This window comes from Vulpes vulpes, chromosome 1, assembly GCF_048418805.1.
Source record: "Vulpes vulpes isolate BD-2025 chromosome 1, VulVul3, whole genome shotgun sequence".
Taxonomy (NCBI): Eukaryota; Metazoa; Chordata; class Mammalia; order Carnivora; family Canidae; genus Vulpes; species Vulpes vulpes.
In genome coordinates this window covers 123,599,180-123,621,905 of record NC_132780.1, presented here as the reverse complement: position 1 = coordinate 123,621,905, position 22,726 = coordinate 123,599,180, and the positions used below count along the sequence as shown (strand labels likewise).

General features: G+C 48.0%; 1 protein-coding gene across 1 annotated transcript in view; it reads right to left on the bottom strand.

The window, feature by feature from the left end:
• The window catches only part of PDIA5 (protein disulfide isomerase family A member 5), a 93,360-nt gene that overhangs the window by 29,080 nt on the left and 41,554 nt on the right, over window positions 1-22,726 (bottom strand). Inside the window, exons 7-10 of the mRNA XM_072725135.1 lie at window positions 22,053-22,113; window positions 13,863-13,930; window positions 5,722-5,813; window positions 5,556-5,627 (exon numbers count right to left, since the gene is read on the bottom strand). Of these exons, the coding sequence (XP_072581236.1) occupies window positions 5,556-5,627; window positions 5,722-5,813; window positions 13,863-13,930; window positions 22,053-22,113 (293 nt within the window). The remainder of the gene's footprint in view (window positions 1-5,555; window positions 5,628-5,721; window positions 5,814-13,862; window positions 13,931-22,052; window positions 22,114-22,726) is intronic.

Here is a 22,726-nt window from a genome sequence, read left to right as displayed (position 1 = left end):
ACAAGCTCCAGCTGCTTTGCTGCCACAAGCATCTTTGCCAGAGCACCTTAATTGCCACTTTGAAAAAACCCTTTAGGATGACAAATGGGAAAGACAACCATTGTTTCCTGCCTTGGAGAGCCTACAGTAGAAACCAAGTGTACAGTTCCAGCAGCCAGGGCTAGAAATCACGAGAGAGAGTATGGCCGACACATTGGGATCTGCTGTCCTCCTGCCGAGTGGCTAGCAGAGAGGGTAACCTGCCCCCACCCCATGGAGAACCCAGGTTCAATGTCAGCCACCCTGGGCCCAAGCAGAGGGAAGCAGCAAGAAGAGGGCAAACCATTTCCAGCCAGTGTACATCCCACATCAGATGGGGCTGGTGCCAAAATCATGCTTTGGAATGAGTCACGAGCCAGACGATAGTCCCAGACCAACACCAGGAGACCTAGGCTCCCATACTTGGCCTCCAAATACCACCAATTCCACTTCAGGGAATTTTCCTTTCCCATACAAATGCACACATGCAAAACTGTGTATGTTGAAGTATTCGTTGCAGATGATCTGTCATGGCAAAGCCTAGAAGCAACCTAGTGCTCGTTGGTCGGAAATGGTTACATAAGCTGCAGGCCGTCCACGATGGAGGCCGGGCAAGGTAAGGAATAACAAGAGAGCGCTCCAGGTGCTGACGTGGACAGACCACTGGGACTTACGGAACAGGCCACAATGTACTAATTTTTGCATAAAGTAGGGAGAGCTAAAAAATAGTCATCCCTATTTGCTTATATCTGCATATAGAAACTAATCAAAGTAGTTGCCTCTGGGGATAGGAGGTAGAACAGGATGAAGGACACAGGTGGAAGCGAGACTTTCTAATGCATCATTTTTAAGTATCTTTTACAGAATTATTTAATTATGTGAATGGAATCTGTTCAAAAATTAAAATAACTAGGGGCGGCCCGGGTGGCTCAGCGGTTTAGCGCCGCATTCAGCCCAGGGCCTGATCCTGGGGTCCTGGGATCGAGTCCTGCATCGGACTCCCTGTGTGGAGCCTGCTTCCCCCTCTGCCTGTGTCTCTGCCTCTCTCTCTCTCTGTGTCCCTCATGAATAAATAAATAAAACCGTTTTAAAAAATTAAAATAACTGTTAAACATCCTGTGAGAGCACAGAATGGGAGAGCGGTGGCTTAGATGCAGTACAGGAATATGAAAGTGCCTGAGAAACTTCTAGATAAAGACAGAGAACACAACTCTAAAACCACTAAAATAATAGGACAAGACTTAAAAAAAAAAAAAAAGAACCCACAGAGGCAAAAAGAACAGGAAAGAAGATAACAGTGAAGAGAGAAAAAGAGGTCAGTGCAATCAGAGAAGCTAGGAAACTGATCTAGCAAAACAGGGCAGAGACCTGAGGTGCAGGGGCCCGATGAACACTCGTAGCAAAGGCGAAGGCTCGGAAGGACCCCAGGGCACCACTCCTCGGAGCAGGGCTGGAGACAGGGCATATACCGAAAGCCTGAGCAGCTAGGCCCTCAGATCCTGGCCCTCGTGCTATCAGCCCGGTGAACAGGCCTCTCCCGCCCCGTAGACATGGTTTATTTTCTGGAAGGGACTGCAAAGCTGGGCATAGTGGTAAGAGGGCCACTGCAAAGGGCAGGACGGAGTAGGAGTCTGAAGCCAAGCACTCTTGCTGACTTCTGCCTTTTACCATCTGTCTCCTTGAAGACAGGGCCCCCCTGACCGCTGGACCTCCTGCATCTAATGGGCAGCACGCACCCGGTAAGTGCTTTCTGAATAAATGATGGAATGAGAGGAGAATGCTTAAAGGAAGTAGAGGTGGAGAAGGGAAGACAGGGGGGACACAACAGCTATCTTCAAATATTTCAGACTGCATCAGGAAGAGAAATAAACATTTATTTTCTACGGCTCTGAGGAAGAAAAGCAATGCGGACCAGTGGAAGTTCCAGAGAAACTTCAGTCACTGGAAGTTAAGAACCTTCTATCTACAACAGATAAGAGGGAGAGAGCCATGCTGGGAGTCAGAAGAGCTGAATTTGAGCCCTATTTCCTCCACTTAACCAGCTCTAGTGCTAGACAACCAACTAGACTTCAAACATCTACAGGACTGTGTATTTGGAGGCCCTTCTTCACCTCTCAGGTACATCGAGACAGATGATGCTCTGAAGTAAGATATTTGATAAATTTCTAAAGTACTACCTGAATGTTCCTAGATATCATTTAAAACTGAAATCAGGGACGCCTGGGTGGCTCAGTGGTTGAGCGTCTGCCTTTGGCTCAGGGCGTGATCCTGGAGTCCTGGGATTGAGTCCCGCATCAGGATCCCTGCGAGGAGCCTGCTTCTCCCTCTGTCTATGTCTCTGCCTCTCTTCCTGTGTCTCTCAGGAATAAATAACTAAAATCTTTAAAAAAATAAAATAAAATAAAAATAAAAATAAAACTGAAGTCAAAGAATTGTTCAAGCAGGAGTAGGTGACCCCAACATGAGTCAAGGCCCTGCTCTCTGAGGTGTTTCAGCAGGACTGAGAGAATCACATCTGTCCTAGAGGTAATGCAAACGTGACAAGGCTCACGGCTAGGGACAGATTTAGTGATGTTTCTATTCCCTTCCAATCCTGTGACTCTGATTTCCTGGGAAGTTCCCACAAATCAGACCCTTATCTGATGTACATGCCCGTGCCACAGAGAAGAAGATGCAATAAGCATTAGAAGTCAAGAAAACTTTGTGATCGCTTTTAGTTCACTTCTGGTTGGAATAAAAATATATAAGCAGAAACAGGTGGCTAGGTCAAAATGGACTACCGTGTATATCCCCTCTAGGTGCCAAGCCCAACTCAGCAGCATGAAACAGCAGCATGGAGCCTGCACGCCTGCCATGATCAACGCACCCACCCCAGAGTCCTTGCACACTGGGACCCCAATGTCTCTACCTGGCCTCATTCAGTGCCTAGGGACCAGCCACTCATGGCATGGGGTGGAGGTGGGGTGAGATCTGGGTTCTTCTCTCCTGGGCTTCTGAAAGTCATCCAGAGAGCTTATAGTAAGGCTGGATCCACTCTCATTCTTCTACACTCGGCCATACCTAAGCCCTGAGCAGCCAATGGGAAGGCCTGGGGAAGAGGTGCCGGGAAGCAGGAAATACGGGTACACTGCTAACCACCAGGATGTGGGACAAAGTCAGTAAGATTTAAAACACCTGACATAGGGGAAAGCCACACACAGAGCTGAGTACACGTGGGGGGCGGAGGGGGGGGGACTGGAAAGAAATTCACCAAAATATTACGACACATCATCTTTGGGTGGGGAGGGAGAAGAGCTTTTCCTTTTGTTTAAATATATTTTTAAGTTTTTGTATAATAGCATATCTCCCTTGAAGAGCCTTGGAATCAGAAAATATATATATATTTTAAATGAGGCCAGCTGGCAGCACAGTGACATTACTAGCTCTTGCTGGGGTGTGAGATGAGGGGGTTCACTGGGAGTCCTTCAAGAGGTGCTCACTACTCTTGCTGTGCTGGGGCGGGGGGCGGGGGGCTACAGTTTTGCCCTCAGAGGAGCCAGTGATCACTGGGGGTCAGACAGCTGGGCAGGGCTGCCCAGGGAGACCCATAGGCTGCGCCACACCCCCTTCCCTGGAGTCACCCCACCAACCTTCTCAGCCTGGAGACCAGGGATGAACCAGGAACTACCAACAAGGTTTCCTCCTCACGTGGGGTGAGAAGGAGAAAAGAGAAAGTACAAGTGGGGACGCACCAGACTGGGGCTGCCTCCAGCTCTCCACCCAGAGCAGCCTGGTGGAGGAGCTGGGGTGGGGATGGGTGGGGGGAGGGGGCAGTGCCAGGCTCCAGTGGGGAGATAATCACCTGTCTCAGAGACTCCACTGATGTGCTCCCCTGTGTAGGGTTAGCAAGCAATTCTCAACACTTAAAACAAAAAACAAAAACAAAAAAAAAACCCTTAACCTTATGCTTCCAAAAAGATACGAGTGCATTTTGAAACCAGAAAAGGTTAGAGAAGGGGGAGGGAGGCAGACAGATTTTATGCTCTGGTGACAAATGAGATTGCTATTTGTTGAAACCTTCTCCCAAAGCAGAGTAAGAGGTGTCTGGCTGGAGGAGAGGACATGCTGATTATCAAATGTAAAAGGAAGACAGGGGAGTGAAGGCTCAGGTTAAAACAATGAACACAGGAGAATGGCACCCTCACCCCCCTTCCTGGGCAGGAGCTGGAAATGAGGGAATAGATGGGGACAGAGATAAGAAAATGCTTCCAAGAAACAAAAGGCGCTGTGCAAACGGGATGCTACTGCTGTATCTTATCTCCTGGGGACCCATGGAACAGAAGACTGAGAGCTTCAACCCTTAGAATCTGACAGTTTGTTCCTTTGTTCGTTTGTGTGGGGGAGGGGTACAAAAAATTCATCCTCCTTCCCATTCTGAAAACACACATTTTCATCCTCCTTATCCTTGGATGACTAATTCCTTAACCTTGTCCCCCTCGGGTAATGACGTCAATGAAGATCCACCATGCTGGCAACTGGGGAAGGGGAAGGGATCTCCAACCGGACCTCAGGGGAGCTGCTGTCCAGGGCAGGAGCAAGCCTGGCCCTGCTACTTGTCCACTGCAGGAGCCTGGACAAGCCCCTTCTCCCTGTGCTCTGCTACCTTATTCATTAAGTAAGGCTAATAATGATGTCTTCCTTACAGGGCTGTGCTGAGGATTACGTGGGATCCACATAAAGGCTTTAGAACAGGGTCAGCCATGACGTGGAGCCCAAAAAATGCTAGCTGGTATTATTCCAAGAAATACACACACATAGCCACACATGGCAGTGACTGGTAAGTGCCACACTGATGACACGCAGAACTCAAAGCAAGCAGGGTAAGTGCTCAGCTGGGATGGCCCCAGGAGGCTGCCAGGAGAGGTGGCCCCTCCCCAGCTCCCATGGTGGGAGACAAGGTGGGGAGCCAGACTCCCCATCCAACACACCAGTCAGGGTCATGCCAGAGTCACATACCTAGCACAGTAGGGGTCCAGGTAAGGGGTGCTCTGGATCACGAGGATCTAACCACATTAGAACCAAGCATCACCTGGTTGCCATGAAGCAGCGTCTGTGGGGAGTGCACGTGAATGGCAAAGCACTCTGCAAATCTGAGGTATCAGAATATTTCTTAGGAGCTTCATAGCACCTAATTTAGTGTTGTGTTTGAAATAAGTGTTCAACTGACAATCCGATTTTCAGAAACACCTGCCGTGAGCCTCTCTCCAAACTGACATCCCAGATGAGAAATGTCCCTATCCATCGGATAGTAAAGGGGATAAAATGATTTGAAATACAGTCAACTGTGGTCAGAGTCACACCAAATCCTCCCGATTCCTATATCCTAAACCCACGAAGACCCAACCTCACCTGGAAGCAACCCAGAAAGCACGATGAGATCTTTCCCTTCCCGGTTCTCTTCCCCAGCCTCAGCCCCGGGACCAGGAGCCGCCCTGGGGTCTAGCTGAGCACCCCCCTCCCCTCCAGGCACACAGCCCTGAGGCGACCGTCCCACTTACTTCTTCAGCCATTCCACAATGTCCTCGGCCGTGGATCCATAGTTGTCATACTGGAACAGAAACCGTCCTTTCCTGTGAAACGTGGACAGACAAACGTGGGCTCAGCCAGGCATGCAAACGCCGTCACGGAGGGGAGTGAGCATCGGAAGGGAAGCAGGGGACTTACTCGAAATAGCAGATGGTGGGGTAGCCTCGCACATTATACTCCTCTTTGACGTTTTCAAATTCCGAGGGGTAGATGTTCATCCCAGCCAGCACCTGGGAGCAAAGGGAGAACTGGTCTATCCACACCCTGCCCCGCAGACAACCCCACAGGTCCATGCACAGCCCATCCATCTGTCCCACCAGAAACAGATGAAGGGTGACAGGCAGCCTTGGGCAGCAAGGCAAGCTAACCCAGCTTGGGAATGACTGAGAGCTCTGGAAGATGCTGGGTCTGGGCCAGGGGTTGCCCTCTGTATCAGAAGTTCCTTTCACTTGCCCTGTAGGGGGAGTCATCCCAGAGGGAACCCAGAGTTCTGAGGGCTGAGCAAGACACCTGGCCTTGCTACCAAGTTCCAACAGGTCCCAGAGTGGGGCTACTGCCTCCCAAGTACACATGATGCCTTCTCCCTGCCCATATCAACTAGGGTTGTACTATTCCTTTCTTAAGTGACGGGATCACCACTCGGCCCCTCCACAACGTCCTCATGGCCTGTCTTCAATCTGTCCACCTCGGCTTTCTGTGCAACGTTCTCAGACCTCACAGCTCATATGTGGCCAAGTAGAGAGTGTGGCTCTCGTGGCAATCCACCTGCCTGACTCTCCTCCCTCCAGATGGCTAGGTCCCCCACCTCTCCCCTCCTGTTTGTAACCATCACCTTCGGTCTGACTGGACCATCTCCAGAACCTGTTCTGGTTGCAGGGGTCCCTATACCTGACACCCCTAACTGGGAAAGGAGAATTTTAGTAGCTGTCTTACTAAATACTAAGAACAACCCAGAGTTACCTAAAACTCCTTCCCTGAAGCAGGAATCTTCTTGTCTAGCGCAGGATCAGGTGCTTGGAAAGAGGACCTTTTGAATCTCTTCTTACCAGAGAATGAAGACAGAGTGGCCAGATACAGAAAGAGTGCTCCACAAAGCAGGGCAGCATGGAGGAGAGGGGAAAGAGGTTCAAAGAGCCAAGAGCAGTTACAGAAGCAGAGAGAAGAAATCCGGGAAGCTATTTTGCTGAACAATATACAAGGAAACATAGGGAGAGGAAAAAGGAGAACCATCCTTTCAAGTGGACAACAGGCTTGATTCAGGAGACCATGTCCACTCAGCAATCGTGTGACCTTGGGCGAGTCACTCACTCTACGGAGGCTCCTTGTGCGGGAGACGTGGGTGATGAAAATAATCGTCGGCCTCTTAAAAGAACTGAATGAGGTGGACCCACGTCAGAGGATTCAGCACAAAACTGGTGTTCAATTAAGTTCTTGATTTCCTACCAATTCTCCTGGTGATGGATGCCACCTGTGCCTCTGGCAGCGCCTTCCCTAGAGGCACCTAAACCTCCCTTTCCAATTTTAGGTATCTAGCACAATGCCTGGCATACAGTAGGCACACAATAAATGCTTCCTAAATCACTGACTCCCCCCATCCCCCACATCTGTGGGATGCTGCAAAGAACACGGGGAGAATAAGCCTGAAATAGAACTTACCAGAAGCCCTGGGACCCTCTAAAAACCATTCTGTTCATTTCCCCAGACTGATTCAGCAGCCTGTTCCAGTAATAACTGTCTACTTTAAAGTTCTTTTTTTATTCTAATTGATCTCCCTAGTGTCGGTGTACATCTACCATGAGATTAATCTTCCACGTCCTCCTCTTTCCTTACATCACTTCCCTGCACAAAACCTTTCAATTCCACTGAATACTGGCTAGCATCTAATTCCGCATTCAAAGACAATAATGGTCCCTATCTTATTTTTGAATTCTTCTTTCTTACAGAATCCTTAATAGTGTACCTGCGAGGGTCTAGGTTTTTTATTCTCCCAGGAATGGGACAGTCTGAGACCCCTGCACAGGGTGGGAGTTGGGCCGCTTGTGTCTAAGACCCCTCGCAGGCGGGCAATATGCCACGGCGGCTAGGATCCCAGACCCGGGTGTCAGGATGCTGGGTTTGGGTCCTAACTTCCTACTCAGTCGATGGATTTCCTTCAACAAGTCAGTTGCCTGTGTGCCTCAGTTTCCTCATCGGGAGCCACTTCTTGTGATTGCCGTGAGGTAGTACAGGTAAAGTATCTACAGCACTCAAAATATGTTAGCTGTTAAGGTGCACAATAGGCAAACTATGGAAAGAGCCGAGACGTCCATCAACAATGAAGGGACAAAGAAGAGTGGTATCATACACAATGCAATGTTACTCAGCCATCAAAATAAATGAAGTCTTGCCATCTGCAATGACATGGATGGAACTGGAGGGTATCATGCTAAGCAAAATAAGTCAATCAGAGAAAGACAGTTATCATATGGTCTCACTCATACTCATACGTGGGATTTAAGGAACAAAACGGAGGAGCATAGGGGAAGGGAGGGAAAAATCAGAGAGGGAGACAAACCATAAGAGACTCTTAATCATAGGAAACAAACTGAGGGTTGCTGGGGTGGGAATAGGGATAGGGTAACTGGGTGATGGACTTTAAGGAGGGCACATGATATAATGAGCACTGGGTGTTCTATAAGACTGATGAGTCACTGACCTCTACCTCTGAAACCAATAATACATTATGTATTGAGTTTAAATTTAAAAACATATATTAATAAACAAAATATGTTAGCTATTTGCATTAATACTACTCTGAAGCTCTGCCCAAATTTCCAGCATATATGCTATGTTCCCCTGACCCTTACTTTGTATCTTCTAGTCCTTTTGCTTAGGATACTCACTCCCCGTGTCTCAATTTCTACCAAAGGTTTATTCATCCTTTATGGCAAAATCAAATCCCACCTTCCGGCACAGCCTTTCCAAACCGCCTCTGCGTATGATGAACTTTTAATTCTCTGAGTTTCTGTAGTACTCTTGTGCCTCCTGGGGGCATTTATTAATAAGATAAATATTTTTTAACTCTTTTAAAAAATATTTTATTTATTAATTTGAGAGAGAGAGAGAGAGAGAGCATGAGCAGGGGGAGGGGCAAAGGGAGAGGGAGAAGCAGACTCCCTGCTGAGCAGAGAGCTGGATATGGGGGCTCAATCCCAGGACCGTGAAATCATGACCTGAGGTGAAAGCAGATGCTTAACTGACTGAGCCACCCAGGTGCCTTGAAATAAATATTGTTTTGAACAACTATATACAAACACTTTTTGGTGTCTGTAAAGCCAAATGGGGCAAAACTGGTCTTACCCTAAAAGTTAAGGCCACAAGGCCTAACCTGGAGCCATATGTGCTGGTGCTGTTCGGTTGGCACGACATGCTCTGCCTCACGTTCTAATAGGAATAAGTATGGAAGCTTCACAGAGCTAATGCTCAAGGGAGGGTAAGATTTCCACAGACATGGAAGTGAGACCAAACAAGACGCAGCCCAAGAAGCAGGGAATATGCTGGCTTACAGGACTGTCCGACACAGAATTGGGCAGGAAGAGAAGGCTGGACAGGTTCATGAAGATCACTCTGGAAAAGGATTTAATCCCTAAGAAACCAGGACTTTATTCAGGAGATGCTGGAGGGTTTTCCAGCTGCAGTAGTTTTAAAGATTTTATTTATTTTATTTGAGAGAGAGAGAGAGAGAGAGGAGAGAGAGCATACGTGAGGGGAGGGGCAGAGGGAGAAGCAGACATCCTGCTGAGCAGGGAGCCTGAAGCGGGTCTCAGTCCCAGGACCCTGGGATCATGACCGGAGTCGAAATCAAGAGTCAAAATCCAGACACTCAACCAACTAAGCCACCCAGGGGCCCCTTTTTAAAAAAATATATACACATCAGGCTATCAGGGGCAAGTCATGGGTCAGGGAGAGAAGTCAGCAGTCTCTAGCAATCTCCCCGTGGGCTAACCAGGGCCTGACCCAGAATGATGGGCAGAGAGAGGATGAAGGATATGAGGGAGAGAGATTTATGATGAGGGCCCTGGCAAAACAGGCATGTAGGCAGAGGAGCCTGGGGTACTTGGGAAGAGTCATGAAAGTCAGCTGGCAGTCTGCTGGATGGAAAGATACTGAATTTTATTTTAGACATCTTGCATTTGGGACATGGGGAGAAAAACCCAGACCAAGATGTCAAGCAGGGAGTGTGATACATGGTATTGGAACTTAGGGACTCAGGCTCCATGGAACTACATTTTGTTGACACCGTGGAGGTAGATAAAGTCACGGACAGAGAGATCGCCACAACAAGGAAAGCACAGAGCCAAGCCCTTGCTCCACTGTGCTGATAAGAAAAGAGGCTGAAAAGAGGAGCCTCGGGAGCACCTACATTTAATGAGTGGAGAACAGTGAGTACAGAGCAGTGGAGGGGGTCAATCACGTGTGTCCGTAGGTTACAGAGCTCTTTCCACACACCAGCCGCTTGCTCTTCCCAACAACCCAGTGAGGTAGACAGGGTTTGTACCATCATCCCCATTTTAGAGCTAGGGAAATAGAGACTCCAAGGCTATTTGCCCAAGATCTCCCAGCTGGTTAGTAAGAGCCAGCGCCAGAGTCTGATCTGCCCAAGTCTGTGACCATGACTGCCTCATGTCATGGTGTTCACATCTAGATGGCCCATCACGGCCAAGGTTAACAAAAGACTCCGTGTGGACCTCAGCAGCTAGCAAAGCTGGGAAGAGAAGGCACTCTGACGGCAGCTCCGAGACAGGAAGCAGCAATGGCTGCTGACGAGGTTGCCAATTAGCAGCAGTGCATGGGACAGACACCGATGAGTCACCAGACATTAATGACAGCAAAAGAGAGGCAGATCTGAGCTTGGAAAATGGCAAAGGCTGAGCATCCCTGACCTGGCCTGGCTTCCATCTTAAAGACATCATCAAGTTGGATACCTCCCAAGAAATCTATAGGGGAGGAAGGTTTCTGATCCTTGCCACAGACGTGGCTAGCCAGAAAGGGATGCCAGAGATGAAGAGGAGACAGGAGCGGCTAGTCCAGCGTGGTTTCAGCAGTGCTGAGGGGGCAAGCTTCTGACTTCAGGGGACTAGTGGCCCATCTCTGCCCTGTGTGTGAGGACAGAAAGGAATCATGCGGGGCAGCCCCGGTGGCACAGCGGTTTAGCGCCGCCTACAGCCCAGGGTGTGATCCTGGAGACCCGGGATCGAGTCCCACATCAGGCTCCTTGCATGGAGCCTGCTTCTCCCTCTGCCTGTGTCTCTCTCTCTCTGTGTTTCTCGTGAATAAATAAATAAATAAATAAATAAATAAATAAATAAATAAATCTTAAAAAAAAAAAAAAAAGAAAGGAATCATGCTCCTGGCCACCCTCTTCCTGGGGAGCTGTGGCTGCAGGGGGGGCCCTGCAGCAGGGGGGCTGCGTGCGGCCAGACCTTTCCTCATTTATGGAGCTAGAAAAGGCTGGAACTTTGAAAAGGTGCTTTCCTAGGAGACAGAACAAAATGTATCCCAAGCAAGAAAACACAGAGGCAAGGAAATGAATGAATTCCCACAACACAGATGCCTTAGGCCATGGAACTAACACCTGGCCAAAGCTGGGCTTGACCAGCCAGGCTCTCCAGGCACCCAGACGATCCCACTGAGTTTTCTGTAATGTTGTCTAGGGAACTGACACTCTTTATGTCTCTGGACTTGAGCCCAAGCAGGAGAAGCAGGCGTGGGTTTTTTTGTTTGTTTTTTCCTTTTTTGGCAGCAGGTACCCTTAGAACAAGTAATCCTCAGGGCTAATCTTGAGAAAGAGCTTCATAGAGCTCTATGAGCCCAAGGTCAAAGGGAAAGCCCTCGTCCCACTAACAATCTTCCCATTTTATTTCTGTCCTTAATAACTGATACTCCGAATTCCTTTAAAAAGAGAAACATCGGGATCCCTGGGTGGCGCAGCAGTTTAGCGCCTGCCTTTGGCCCAGGGAGCGATCCTGGGGACCTGGGATCGAATCCCATGTCAGGCTCCCGGTGCATGGAGCCTGCTTCTCCCTCTGCCTGTGTCTCTGACTCTCTCTCTCTCTCTGTGTGTGACTATCATAAATTAAAAAAAAAAAAAAAAGAATATGTTAAATAAATAAATAATAAAATAAAAAATAAAAAAAATAAAAAGAGAAACATCAGGGGCGCCAGGGTGGCTCAGTTGGTTGAGAGTCTGACTCTTGGTTTCGGCTTGGGTCATGATCTCAGGGTGGTGGGATCCAGCCCTGTGTCAGGTTCAGCACTCAGAGAGGAATCTGCTTGAGATTTTCTCTCCCTCTGCCCCTCCTCCTGCTCATGCATGCTCTTTCTCTCAAAAATAAGTAAATCTTAAAAAAGAGAGAGAGGAACATTTTTTATGTAAATGCAGAGCTTAAAATAAAACGTGCCCAGGAGTGATAAGCCACATACTCATCCACCCATTTATCAGCACATATGTGGTACCACTATGAGTTTGGCCCTGTGCTTGTGTTGAAGAAACAGACAGGAACCAAACAGAGGCCCGGTGCTCAAGAAGCTCACACTACAGTGCCAAAATCATCTTACAATTAGTATCAACTGGTGAACAAAGTGATCTGGAATAAAAGCAAGGATGAGCATACCCGGCCATGCATGGCAGGGACAAGCTCTGTGGGAGCACAGGGGGGCCGGGAGGAACACTGAGTTTGGCAGGTAGATGAAGCACTGGCTGAGAATCTTCCAGAAGTTGCACAAGACTGGCACCAAGACCTCAGCTGCTTCGACGGGGGTGGCCAGGTACTTGTGATCTGGGCCTGGAGCTGTTTAACTACTTACTAGCACACCGCACAGGAGGTTGAGGGAGGAGTTTTCCAAGGGTATGCAAGTGTGGAGAGGGAGAACACTGGGTAATTAAGTCTTTTCTCCAGGCGAAATAATCGTGAAATATGCTATCTGTTGAGGCCCCAAAATGCAAAGTGAAACTTCTTCCCCCAAATGATGTACGTGTGCCCCAAGGCCAAACATCTCTAGGCAACTTGCTAAAAATTCATTAGTGAGAAACAAGCAGGACCTTGGTGTCACCTCAGAATGAGGTCAAAAGAGAAAGCAACGGTTCTCTGCAACCCGATGCTGTAGCCAGCGAGGCTAGTGGGGCTGTCACCATGCCCAGGTGCTGCCATGTAAACTTTTTAAATTGACTTTGAACTAATCACCAACTTAATTTGATCCGTAAATATCATGATTCAGTCTTAAGACCTCAGAACTCCCTTCGTGGGACTCTGGCCAGCCCCACCATGATGGCTCTCCTCCCCACAACCTTTCATAAAGGGTATGGATTTTCCCATGCTCCCTGGAGGAGCCAGCAATTCTTTTTGTGTTGCCGCCAACAAAAACAGCCTTCCCTTCCAAATCTCTGGGGCTCAGGGTTAAGTGCAAAGCTGGACAGACATATGACAGGGAAGAGACAAGGCTGGCAGGTGGGGGCCACACAGAGCTGACCAGAACCATCAGTCAGTGGTCCTCAGCTTGGTGAGGTTGGACTGCCCGGCTTCCCCTCCCCTTGCTGCACATCTTGGTTGCTCTTCCTTCCCCGAGCCCTGCTTTCTCAGTGGCTCCTCTCCCCACTCCTATCTCTGAAAGGTGGGCATCCCCGAGACAACCCTGCCTCCTGTCTGCTTCCCATCCCCACACACTCTGCACACCCTCCTTCAGAGAGTGCCTGCAAGCTCAGGTCTCCAGCTCCCCACCTGGACGACCTCTTTTCTGCTGTTGTTTCCACTGTCTTCCCATCCCACAGGCACCAGCTCCCTGGCAAGCCTGGCAGGAAACTGCCCATGAAGCCACCTGTGCTTTGGGCCTACCACTGGTCACCATGCCCCTTTCTTTGCCACTGGGCTTCCTGGCACCAGCAGCCTTGGCCCACTTTGGAGTCCAGCCCCAATCATTTTGGAGCCCTGATGGTTTGCTGATGGCCCCTGGCCACCCAACACCACCACCAAGAAACCAGGTGCTTCTTGCTGGTTTCCTGGCGATTTCATCATTGGCCTTAGTTGGACAAGCTCCAAATTCTCCTGGTCCCAGCAACCCTGCAGAGTTCTCACCATCCACCAAGGACAAGGCTGGATCATGTGCTCAAGGAGCAGGAGTAGCAGCAGGAGAGTAAGTCCTCGAAATTCTCAAGCCTGCCCTCCTCCCACCACCGACTCTCCAGGTGAGGGGGAGCAGCCCAGGAGCTGGCCAGCCCTGCCAGGCCCATGGGCCTTACTTACAAAGTGGCCTCGCAGCTGGGTCGCGGCCTTCTGGAAATGTGGCATTATCCTCTTGCACATGCTGCACCCTAATCACAGGCAGGAGAGAAAGCAGACTCGGTTACACTGGGGGCCAGGCCCCTATGCCCAGCCTTCCCTCCCTTCAGGCTGACCTCTGCCAGCAAACGATGATCCAGCCTGCAGGAGGGCAGGATTGCCCTAGGGCCTGGGAACACAGAAGCAAAAGGAGGCAGAGGCCCTGCCCTCCGAAGAGCTAACAATCTTGATGGTATAAAACAGGACACAGCCCAGCAGTCAGTCCCTCAATAAATGTGGGACTAAGCAAACATGACCAGGCTGGAGAAGCACAAAGCACAGAGTAATTTAGGGCTGATAATGAGTTCAAGAGGAATTCAGGGAACCAGAATAGGTGACAGGAAAGCACGGCTAACAGCCTCTCCTCCTGCCCAGTCAGAGGCTACAAATGAAATTGAATCAGATGCCATTAAGAAGAAAACCACAGATACAATGAGCTTTGGATTTCCATGCCCTGTTTCTTTTTTTTTTTTTTTTAATTAATTTTTATTGGTGTTCAATTTACCAACATACAGAAAAATACCCAGTGCTCATCCTGTCACCATGCCCTGTTTCTTACACCAACAAGAATAATGAGGCAGTGAGTGGAGATAGGTTGGTTCTGAAAGCACTGGCCCTGGCCTTGAGGGCGGAGCACCAGGCCAGGGTCAGCACACCTGAGTGCCTGTCTTCCCTTCATGCACTGCACAGCCCTGGACAGGTCACCACTGTTCTCTGGGCGATGGCTTCTCTGGCAAATGAGAAGGGTTGGAGCAGACAACCTTAGGCCCCCTCCAGCTCCGACACCAGAGGATCCTGTGATGTCTCTGGCTCCACCCAGTGTGGGGTTCTGTGGTCTCCCACAGTCGCACTCTTCTTCTGGGATGGTGAAGGCCCCCCCAAGCCTTGGGGAACACAGGGCCAAGACAACCAGGCAGGTCCCAAAGATCCACTACTACTTCAGAGTGACCCTGATCCAAAACCACCCCCGCCCCCGCATCAATCCAAGCAGGCCACACTTCAGCACTGATCCCACAGGGCACGTGCACCAGTTTCTTCAGACATAAGAAATTCTGACGTGACAGGCTGTTACTCTTTCTGACAGCTGCTCTGCTGCAAAAAGGCTTTGAGATGCACCTGAAGGCCGTGGACACCAAAGCTGCCTAGGAAGCCCATGTCAGACTGGATCTCATCTCAACGTGACACGGTGGGGAAAGGGCCACGCAGTGGTGGGCTGACAGGCTCTAATCCGCATTTAGCTAATGCCCTGACAGACTGTGGGCAGAGCAATAGAGATCAGAGAGGTGCTCTCACCCACCGGGTCGGATACAGACGCTGGAGAACCATGAGTGGGACCACTGGAATCTCCTCGGCACCAAGTCTACTGGACCAAATGTGACGCAGGCTACTCTGACATGGTCCCTCCCTGACATACCCCCTCGGCAGACAGATGGACACACGCTGTACACACACCAGCACATTAAGCCTGGGCTCAGGGAGACTCAGGGGGCTGGGAGCTGTTGCAAGGTCAGCACGCGGCATAAGCCCACAGCACCTGGCCTCCGAAGACAAGATGTACTTCTCTCCAGCAGCCTACACGGCACCATCCCCACAAGTGTCATGAAGACAGGAGCATGATATCTGTCAGGGGACACCGTCCCCACTGTGGGAATCCACAGAGGATGGAAACGGGGACAACAAGGCCAACACAGCCAGGTGCCCGTGTTCTGGACTGGATGCCACACAGCAGAGGAAGCAGCTCGACTGAGGAGTAGGAGACCCAGGTCTGCATCTCCCCCTGACGGTCCGCTGCCTGTGCATGCCTGGCACGTGGTCTGAGCCCCAGCTCGCCCACCTGTGGAGTGGAATGGAGCGCCCTGCAGGTTCACACTAAGCAGGGGAGACCGGAGCGCTTGCCCCTGGTGGGTCTGCAACGGTGAGGAAACCCCTCCACGGTGGGCAGGACGGTACTTGCAGGGGGAGATCACTGGGGCAGGACGGGGGCACTTGCATCCACCCACTCTTTACTTAGTGACTTGATGAGGTGGTGGGAGTCTGACTCTGACGCCCACTATGCCACGTTCATCAGTCAAGGAGCTGAATTTACAAACTGTCCCCACAGGGGCTGTGTCTCTCTTCAGGCTCTGCTGTCCCCAGCCAGCAGCAGCAAGATCCCCCACCCCCTCCAAACTCCCCGTGGGCAAAGCCCAGCAGTTCTGGGAGAAGAAGTTAGTGAGGTGAAGAGGTGATGGAAGAGTAATAGGAAGCTCCCGGCTGAGCCAGTTTCCAATTTAACTTCACCAAAAACAGAGCTGGTACTGTGATCTCTATCTGCATTTATCTTTCAACGGATTCGATTGAGAGGCAGAGGAAGAAATAAGACTAATTGTCACTGTCCAACCCTCAGAGTTAGAGCAGTCACCCTTTTATTTTCTCACTAATTCAGTCAACAAACATTTACGGAATAAGCAGTAGGTCCTGGATTCCTTGTCACAAGTAAAGCGTCCCACTGCCTGTGGGTTTACTCACCCCAAACATGATCAGAGTCCTAAAAGACTTCCCTCTTAGGGAATTGGTGTGTTTCCAGGAATAAGCTGAATTATGAAGCCATGAAGCCTGTGCGGACTAATATAATAAAGGTACAAGTTTGTGTCAATAAAAACAGCAATAAAAGAGTCCTGGGGTTACCTGGGACCCAGCAGGCCCTCCAGTCTGACCCCTCCACAAATTTGAACTTAACAGAGTTTTCTCCCTCCTTCCTCAACTACTAATTTCTCTGTAACAGTGACAAGGGATCTAACCTTTCCTACCCCAGCTTTCCATTATATAAAGACAGTAACTATACTCGCCTCTCTCCCTGCCTGCTGTGCTGAGGAGGGCACGCTGCCAGACAGCCTGGCGAGGGGCTGGGGAGAGATGGCACACACATTCTAGTGCAAACTGCTGGGGAACCACTCTTTGCAAGTGATCAACCAGTGTCATATACTGAAAGCCACATGGCTATACCATGATCCTGACTCGTGACACAAACTGTACACTGATACACACTCTTAGTCTCATTTAACCGATGCATTGAGTTCTGAAGGGTTCTGAGATAAACCACAGGAGGCCCTGTCCTCCAGGGGCTGGGTAGGCAGGGCAATTCCTGAAGCAACTCACAGCTGGGTAGTTAAGATCCCTCCAAAGGGAAAAAAAGGGGTGAAGCCAACCAGTGAGCCCTAATGAAGAGAATGACCCAGGGTTAAAGTGCAAACCATACTGAGCAGAGCCAGATCTAACAAGAAGTGGGACACTAGGGACTCTTTTCTGTTGGCAAGTAAGGAGTCTAAGAAGAGGCTGGGTTAGGCGGACACCCAGCAGTCAACAGAGGCAGGGGAGAGGCTATTGTCATGGTGAATAAACCATAGGCCCAAGTCAGGCGGAACCACCAGAACAGAGAAGGGCAGCCACCCAAGGAGGCATGATCACTTGGGTGTAAATGGGAGGGGTCTTTGCTCAAAGAATTTCTCAAGAAGGGAGATTCAAGGCAGGCTTTCAAGAGGAAACAGAACTGAAATGAGAAGTTACAACTCACATCACAGAAATGCAAAGGATCCTAAGAGACTAGAATGGACAATATGTCACCAATAAATTGGACAATTTAGAAGAAATATATAAATTCCTAGAAACATACAATCTTCTAAGACTAAATCAGTAAGAAATAGAAAACCTGAATAAACCAATTACTAGTAAGGAGATTGAATCAGTAATCAGAAATCTGCCAATAAACAAAAGTCCAGGACCAAATGGCTTCCCTGATGAATTCTCCTAAACATTCAAAGATTTGATACCTATCCTTCTCAAACTCTTGCAAAAAAATGAAGAGGAGGGGACTACTTCCAAACATATCTTATGAGGCCAAAATCACCCTGATACCAAAACCAGACAAGGACACTACAAAGATACAAAGAGAGAAAACTATAGGCCAATATCCTTGATGAACATAGATGTAAAAATCCTCAGCAAAATATTAGCAAAACTAATTCAACAATACATTGAAAAGATCATACAACACAAGTGAGATTTATTCTAGGGATGCAAGGATAGTTTAATATCTATAAATTAATCAACATGATATACCATGTCAACAAAGGATAAAAGTCATAAGATCATCAAAATAGATATAGAAAAAGCACTCAGTTAAACTCAACATCTATTTATGATAAAAACCCTCAACAAAGTGGGTATTGAGAAAACATACCTTAACATAATAAAGGTCATATATGACAAACCCACAGTTAACATCATACTCAATAGGAAAAAGCTAAAAGATTTTCCTCTACAATCAAGAACAAGACAAGTATGCCCACTCTTGCCACTTTTATTTGACATATTATTGGAAATTCCAGTTTAATAATTAATCAAGAAAAAGAAATGAAAGGCATCCAAATCATAAAGGAAGAAGTAACTACTTGCAGATAACGTGATACTATTTATGGAAAACCCTAAAAACTCCACCCCAAAACTACTAGAACTAATAAGTAAATTTAGTAAAGTCACAGGATAAAAAATCAATATACAGAAACCTGTGGCATTTCTGTACACTAATAACAATCAGATGGAGAAATAAAGAAAACAATCCCATTTAAGATTGTATCAAAAAGAATAATCTAGGAGTATATTTAACCAAGGAGGTAAAAGGCCTGTATGTATACTGAAAACTGTAAGATGCTGATAAAATAGAGGATGACACAAATAAATGAAAAGATATTCCACACTCATGTATTGGAAGAATTAATGTTAAAATGTCCACACTACCCAAAGCAAACTACAGATTCAAGGTAATCCCTATCAGAATTCCAGTGACATATTTCACAGAACTAGAACAAATAATTCTCAAACTTTTATGAGCTGTAACAGATCCCAAATAGTCAAAGTAATTATAAGAAAGAAGAACAAAGCTGGAAGTATCATGCTCCCTGATTTCAAACTAAATTACAAAGCTATAATACCCAAAACAGTACAGTACTGGCACGAAAACAGACACATAGATCAATGGAAAAGAATTGAGAGCTCAGAAATAAACCCACACATACATGGATAATTAACTTATAAGAAAGGAGCCCAGAACATATAGCAAAGAAAGAACAGTCCCCTCAAAAATGGTGTTGAGAAAACTGGTCAGCCATATGCAAAAGAATGAAACTAGACCACTATCTTGCACCATACAAAAAATTAACTCAAAATGGATTAGAGATTTGAATGTAAGACCAGAAACCATAAAATTCTTAGGAGAAAATGCAGGCAGTAGCTCTTACACATGAACATAGCTCCTTAGCTATGTTTTTGTGGCTCAGACTCCAAAGGCAAGGAAAAAAAAAGCAAAAACAGACAAATGGGACTGCTTCGAACTAAAAAGCTTCTGTACAGTGAAGGAAACCATCATCAAAATGAAAAGGCAACCAGCTGAATGGAGAACGTATCTGCAAATCAAATATCTGACAAGGGGTTAATATCTAAAGTACATAAAGAATCCATACAACTCAGCAACAACAACAACAAAAAACCTAGTTAAAAAATGGGCAGAGGATCTGAACAGACATTTCTCAAAAAAAGACATACAAATGGCCAACAGACAAAAGATGTTCAACATCACCAATCACCTGGGAAATGGGGATCAAAACCACAATGATATATCACCTCACACCTGTCAGAATGGGCTTTATCCAAAAGATAAGAAATAACAAATGTTGGCAAAGATGTGGAGAAATAGGAACCCAATAGTACACTGTTGGTAGGCATGTAAACTGGTATAGCCACTATGAAAACGGTATGGAGATTCCCAAAAAAATTAAGAACAGAACAATCATAGGATCCAGCTGTTCTACTACTGAGTATTTTTCCAAAGAATACAAAAACGTTAATTTGAAAAGACACGTGTACCCCTACGCTTACTGCAGCATTATTTACAATAGCCAATATATGAAAACAATGTACATATCCAACAATGGATGAGCGGATAAAGAAATGTGGGATATATACACAACAGTATACTACTCAGCAATAAAAAAAGAATGAACTCCTGCCACCTGCAACAACACGGATGGACCTTGAAGGCATTATGCTAAGTGAAATAAGTCAGAAGGACAAAGAAAAGAAACCATAATTTTACTTCCATGTGGAATCTAAGACAAAACAAAACAAAACAAAAACAAACTCACAGACACAGAGAACAGTTCAGTGGCTTACCAGAGGGGAAAGGGGCTTGGGAGTAAGTAAAGGGGGCACATTGTGGGGTGATGGATGGTAAACAGCCTTTTGGGGGATGATCACTTTGCTGTATACACAGATATCAAATTTTAATGTGATACACCTGAAACTTATATAACTAAAAAAAAAAACAAAAAAGGAAAAAGAAAATATGCCATATGCTATATGCCTTATGTCTTCCAGGTAGTGTGATATATAATTGATTTGGATACCTATACTGTGTCTTGTGTTTGAGGTTGCAATAAACATACCAATTCCAAAATGAAAAAAAAAAGAAAAACCCAAAAAACTAAGTAGAACCCTGATGCCATAGCCTCTGACACTCATCCAAGCCATGGGCAGGCCAGGGCTCCCATCACGCATGGCCCTCTCTCTCCAACCTTTGGGTCTTTGGTCTCCTGAAGCACATACGCAGTACAGAGAGTCACAGTTCTAGGGGCCTTATAGAGGCAATAATCCAAGGTTTTTCAATCTGTGGGTTGGGACCCATTAGACTACAGGGGTGCTCCAGGCAGAGTAGAGGCTTTGTAGAACACACCGTCAACTCCTCAACTCTGCTTAGCTTGAAACCAGCCACACACAATGTGTAAGCAAATGAACATGTCTATGATGCAACAAAAATTAACTTAACAAAAAAAGGTGGACAGTCCATGGGCCAGAGTTTGCAGACCCTTTATTATAGGGTTATGAAATAGTAGGAAAAACCAGTATCTTCTAAATAAAACAAAAGAGAAAAAGAAAATAGTGTGTCCTGCATCTGGCAGAGTGGATGGCAAGTAGTAAGGGTAGGTTTGATTTTGTAAAACTTGTTCAGTTTGACTTATTCAACTTATTTACTATAAGTATTTATAAGTCATACGTATACTTATAGTGCTAGGCTGCAAGGAAAAATGTTGTTACATGAATACAATGAAATACAGGCAAAAATTCTGAAAGCCACTGCTCTGATCCAAGCCCTTCTCTTATAGAAATGGAACCTGAGGGGCGGAGAGGGGAAGGATCTGACCAAGGTCACCCAGCTGATGGGTGGCACAGCTAGAATTAGAATTAGAATCTGGTTGTCATCTCAATGATCTTTCTGCTCTTCCTATGCCCTCTTGCCTTATCTAGAGACTGAACCAAAACATGAGGCCTTTTTCTCCCTGGCCCTGATCCCCCCACACCACCCAGGTGGCACGAGCAGAGGTGTGCAGGAGCCAGAGCTGGGCAAAGAGCTGCCCCAGGAGGCCAGCCAGGCTCTGGATGGTGAGGAGCAGCAGGAGCACCTCTGAGAGTTCGCTGAGACAGAGGCATGGCTCCCCCAGGCACACGGCTGCTCCAGGCACATGACTGCTCCAGGCACACGGCTCCACCAAGCACATGGCTCCCCCAAGCACACGGCTGCCCCAGGCACACGGCTGCTCCAGGCACACGGCTCCCCAGGCACACGGCTCCCCAGGCACACGGCTCCACCAAGCATATGGCTCCCCCAAGCACACGGCTCCCCCAGGCACACGACTCCCCAGGCACACGGCTCCCCAGGCACACAACTCCCCCAGGCACATGGCCCCCCAGACACACGGCTCCCCCAGGCACACGGCTCCCCCAGGCACACAACTGGCAGGAAAGGGCTTCGGGCCCAGGAGGTAGAGGGACGGGGGAACAGGAGACAGCGGGAGTACCTGGGAGAAGCTCAGGGTGAGGGCAGAAGGATGCTGATTCTAGTGAGAGAAAAACTGATGTGCGCAGCAGAAATGGAGGAGCACGAAGAAGAGGCAAAGAGGCACAGAGAGTGGGGTGAGGGACACAATTTGCATTTTAAGAGAGCTGGGGCTAGTTCCCAGTCCCCCTCCTCCCAACCCCCAGCTGCCCCTCCAAGAGTCTGAGCAGCTAACTCCGGTCACTCACAGGGGGCATAGAACATCATCAGGAGCGGCTTCTCTTCCTTTTTCAGGAGCCGTCTAAAGTCCTAAGGCACAAACAGAGAACACGGCAGGTCACATAACCAATAACAGGTCACAATAACCAATAATAGGGCAAGGAGGCAACATCCCCACAGGGGCCCTTGGCAAGAGAAGAAATGCCTTGGTCTGACCTGAAATTTGGGGCTTGCGGTCAGAGTTACGGCCGGTCAGATGCTGGACGATCCAGACAATCTATACCGTTGCCGCACATTACGGATGGGGAAACTGAGGCCCCAGCAGGGCACATGGCTTTCCCAAGGTCACTTAGTGTGATGAAGTAGTCAGGACCAGGCTACCAGCTTTACTTTCAGCTCTGCCTGAATAATTCAAAGACTGTAAGGAGCTGCTTGTGCCCCATGTGGCTCCACCAGGCTGCCCCTCCATGTGATCTATGGAGCAGTTTGGTTGTGGGAGGCTGGTTCTTATCCTGTAGCCCAACTTGGCCAGATGGGGATCTGCTCCCTACGGTAACACAGGGTTCACCCACACCCACTAATCTCTCTCCCCAGCCCTGCCACCACGGCCCATGTGCCAGGAGCATACAGATGAGGTGTGCCCCCGAGCCCCCGGGGATTATGAGCTAAATAGATCATTGGTATTTCTAAAACCTTAGAACAG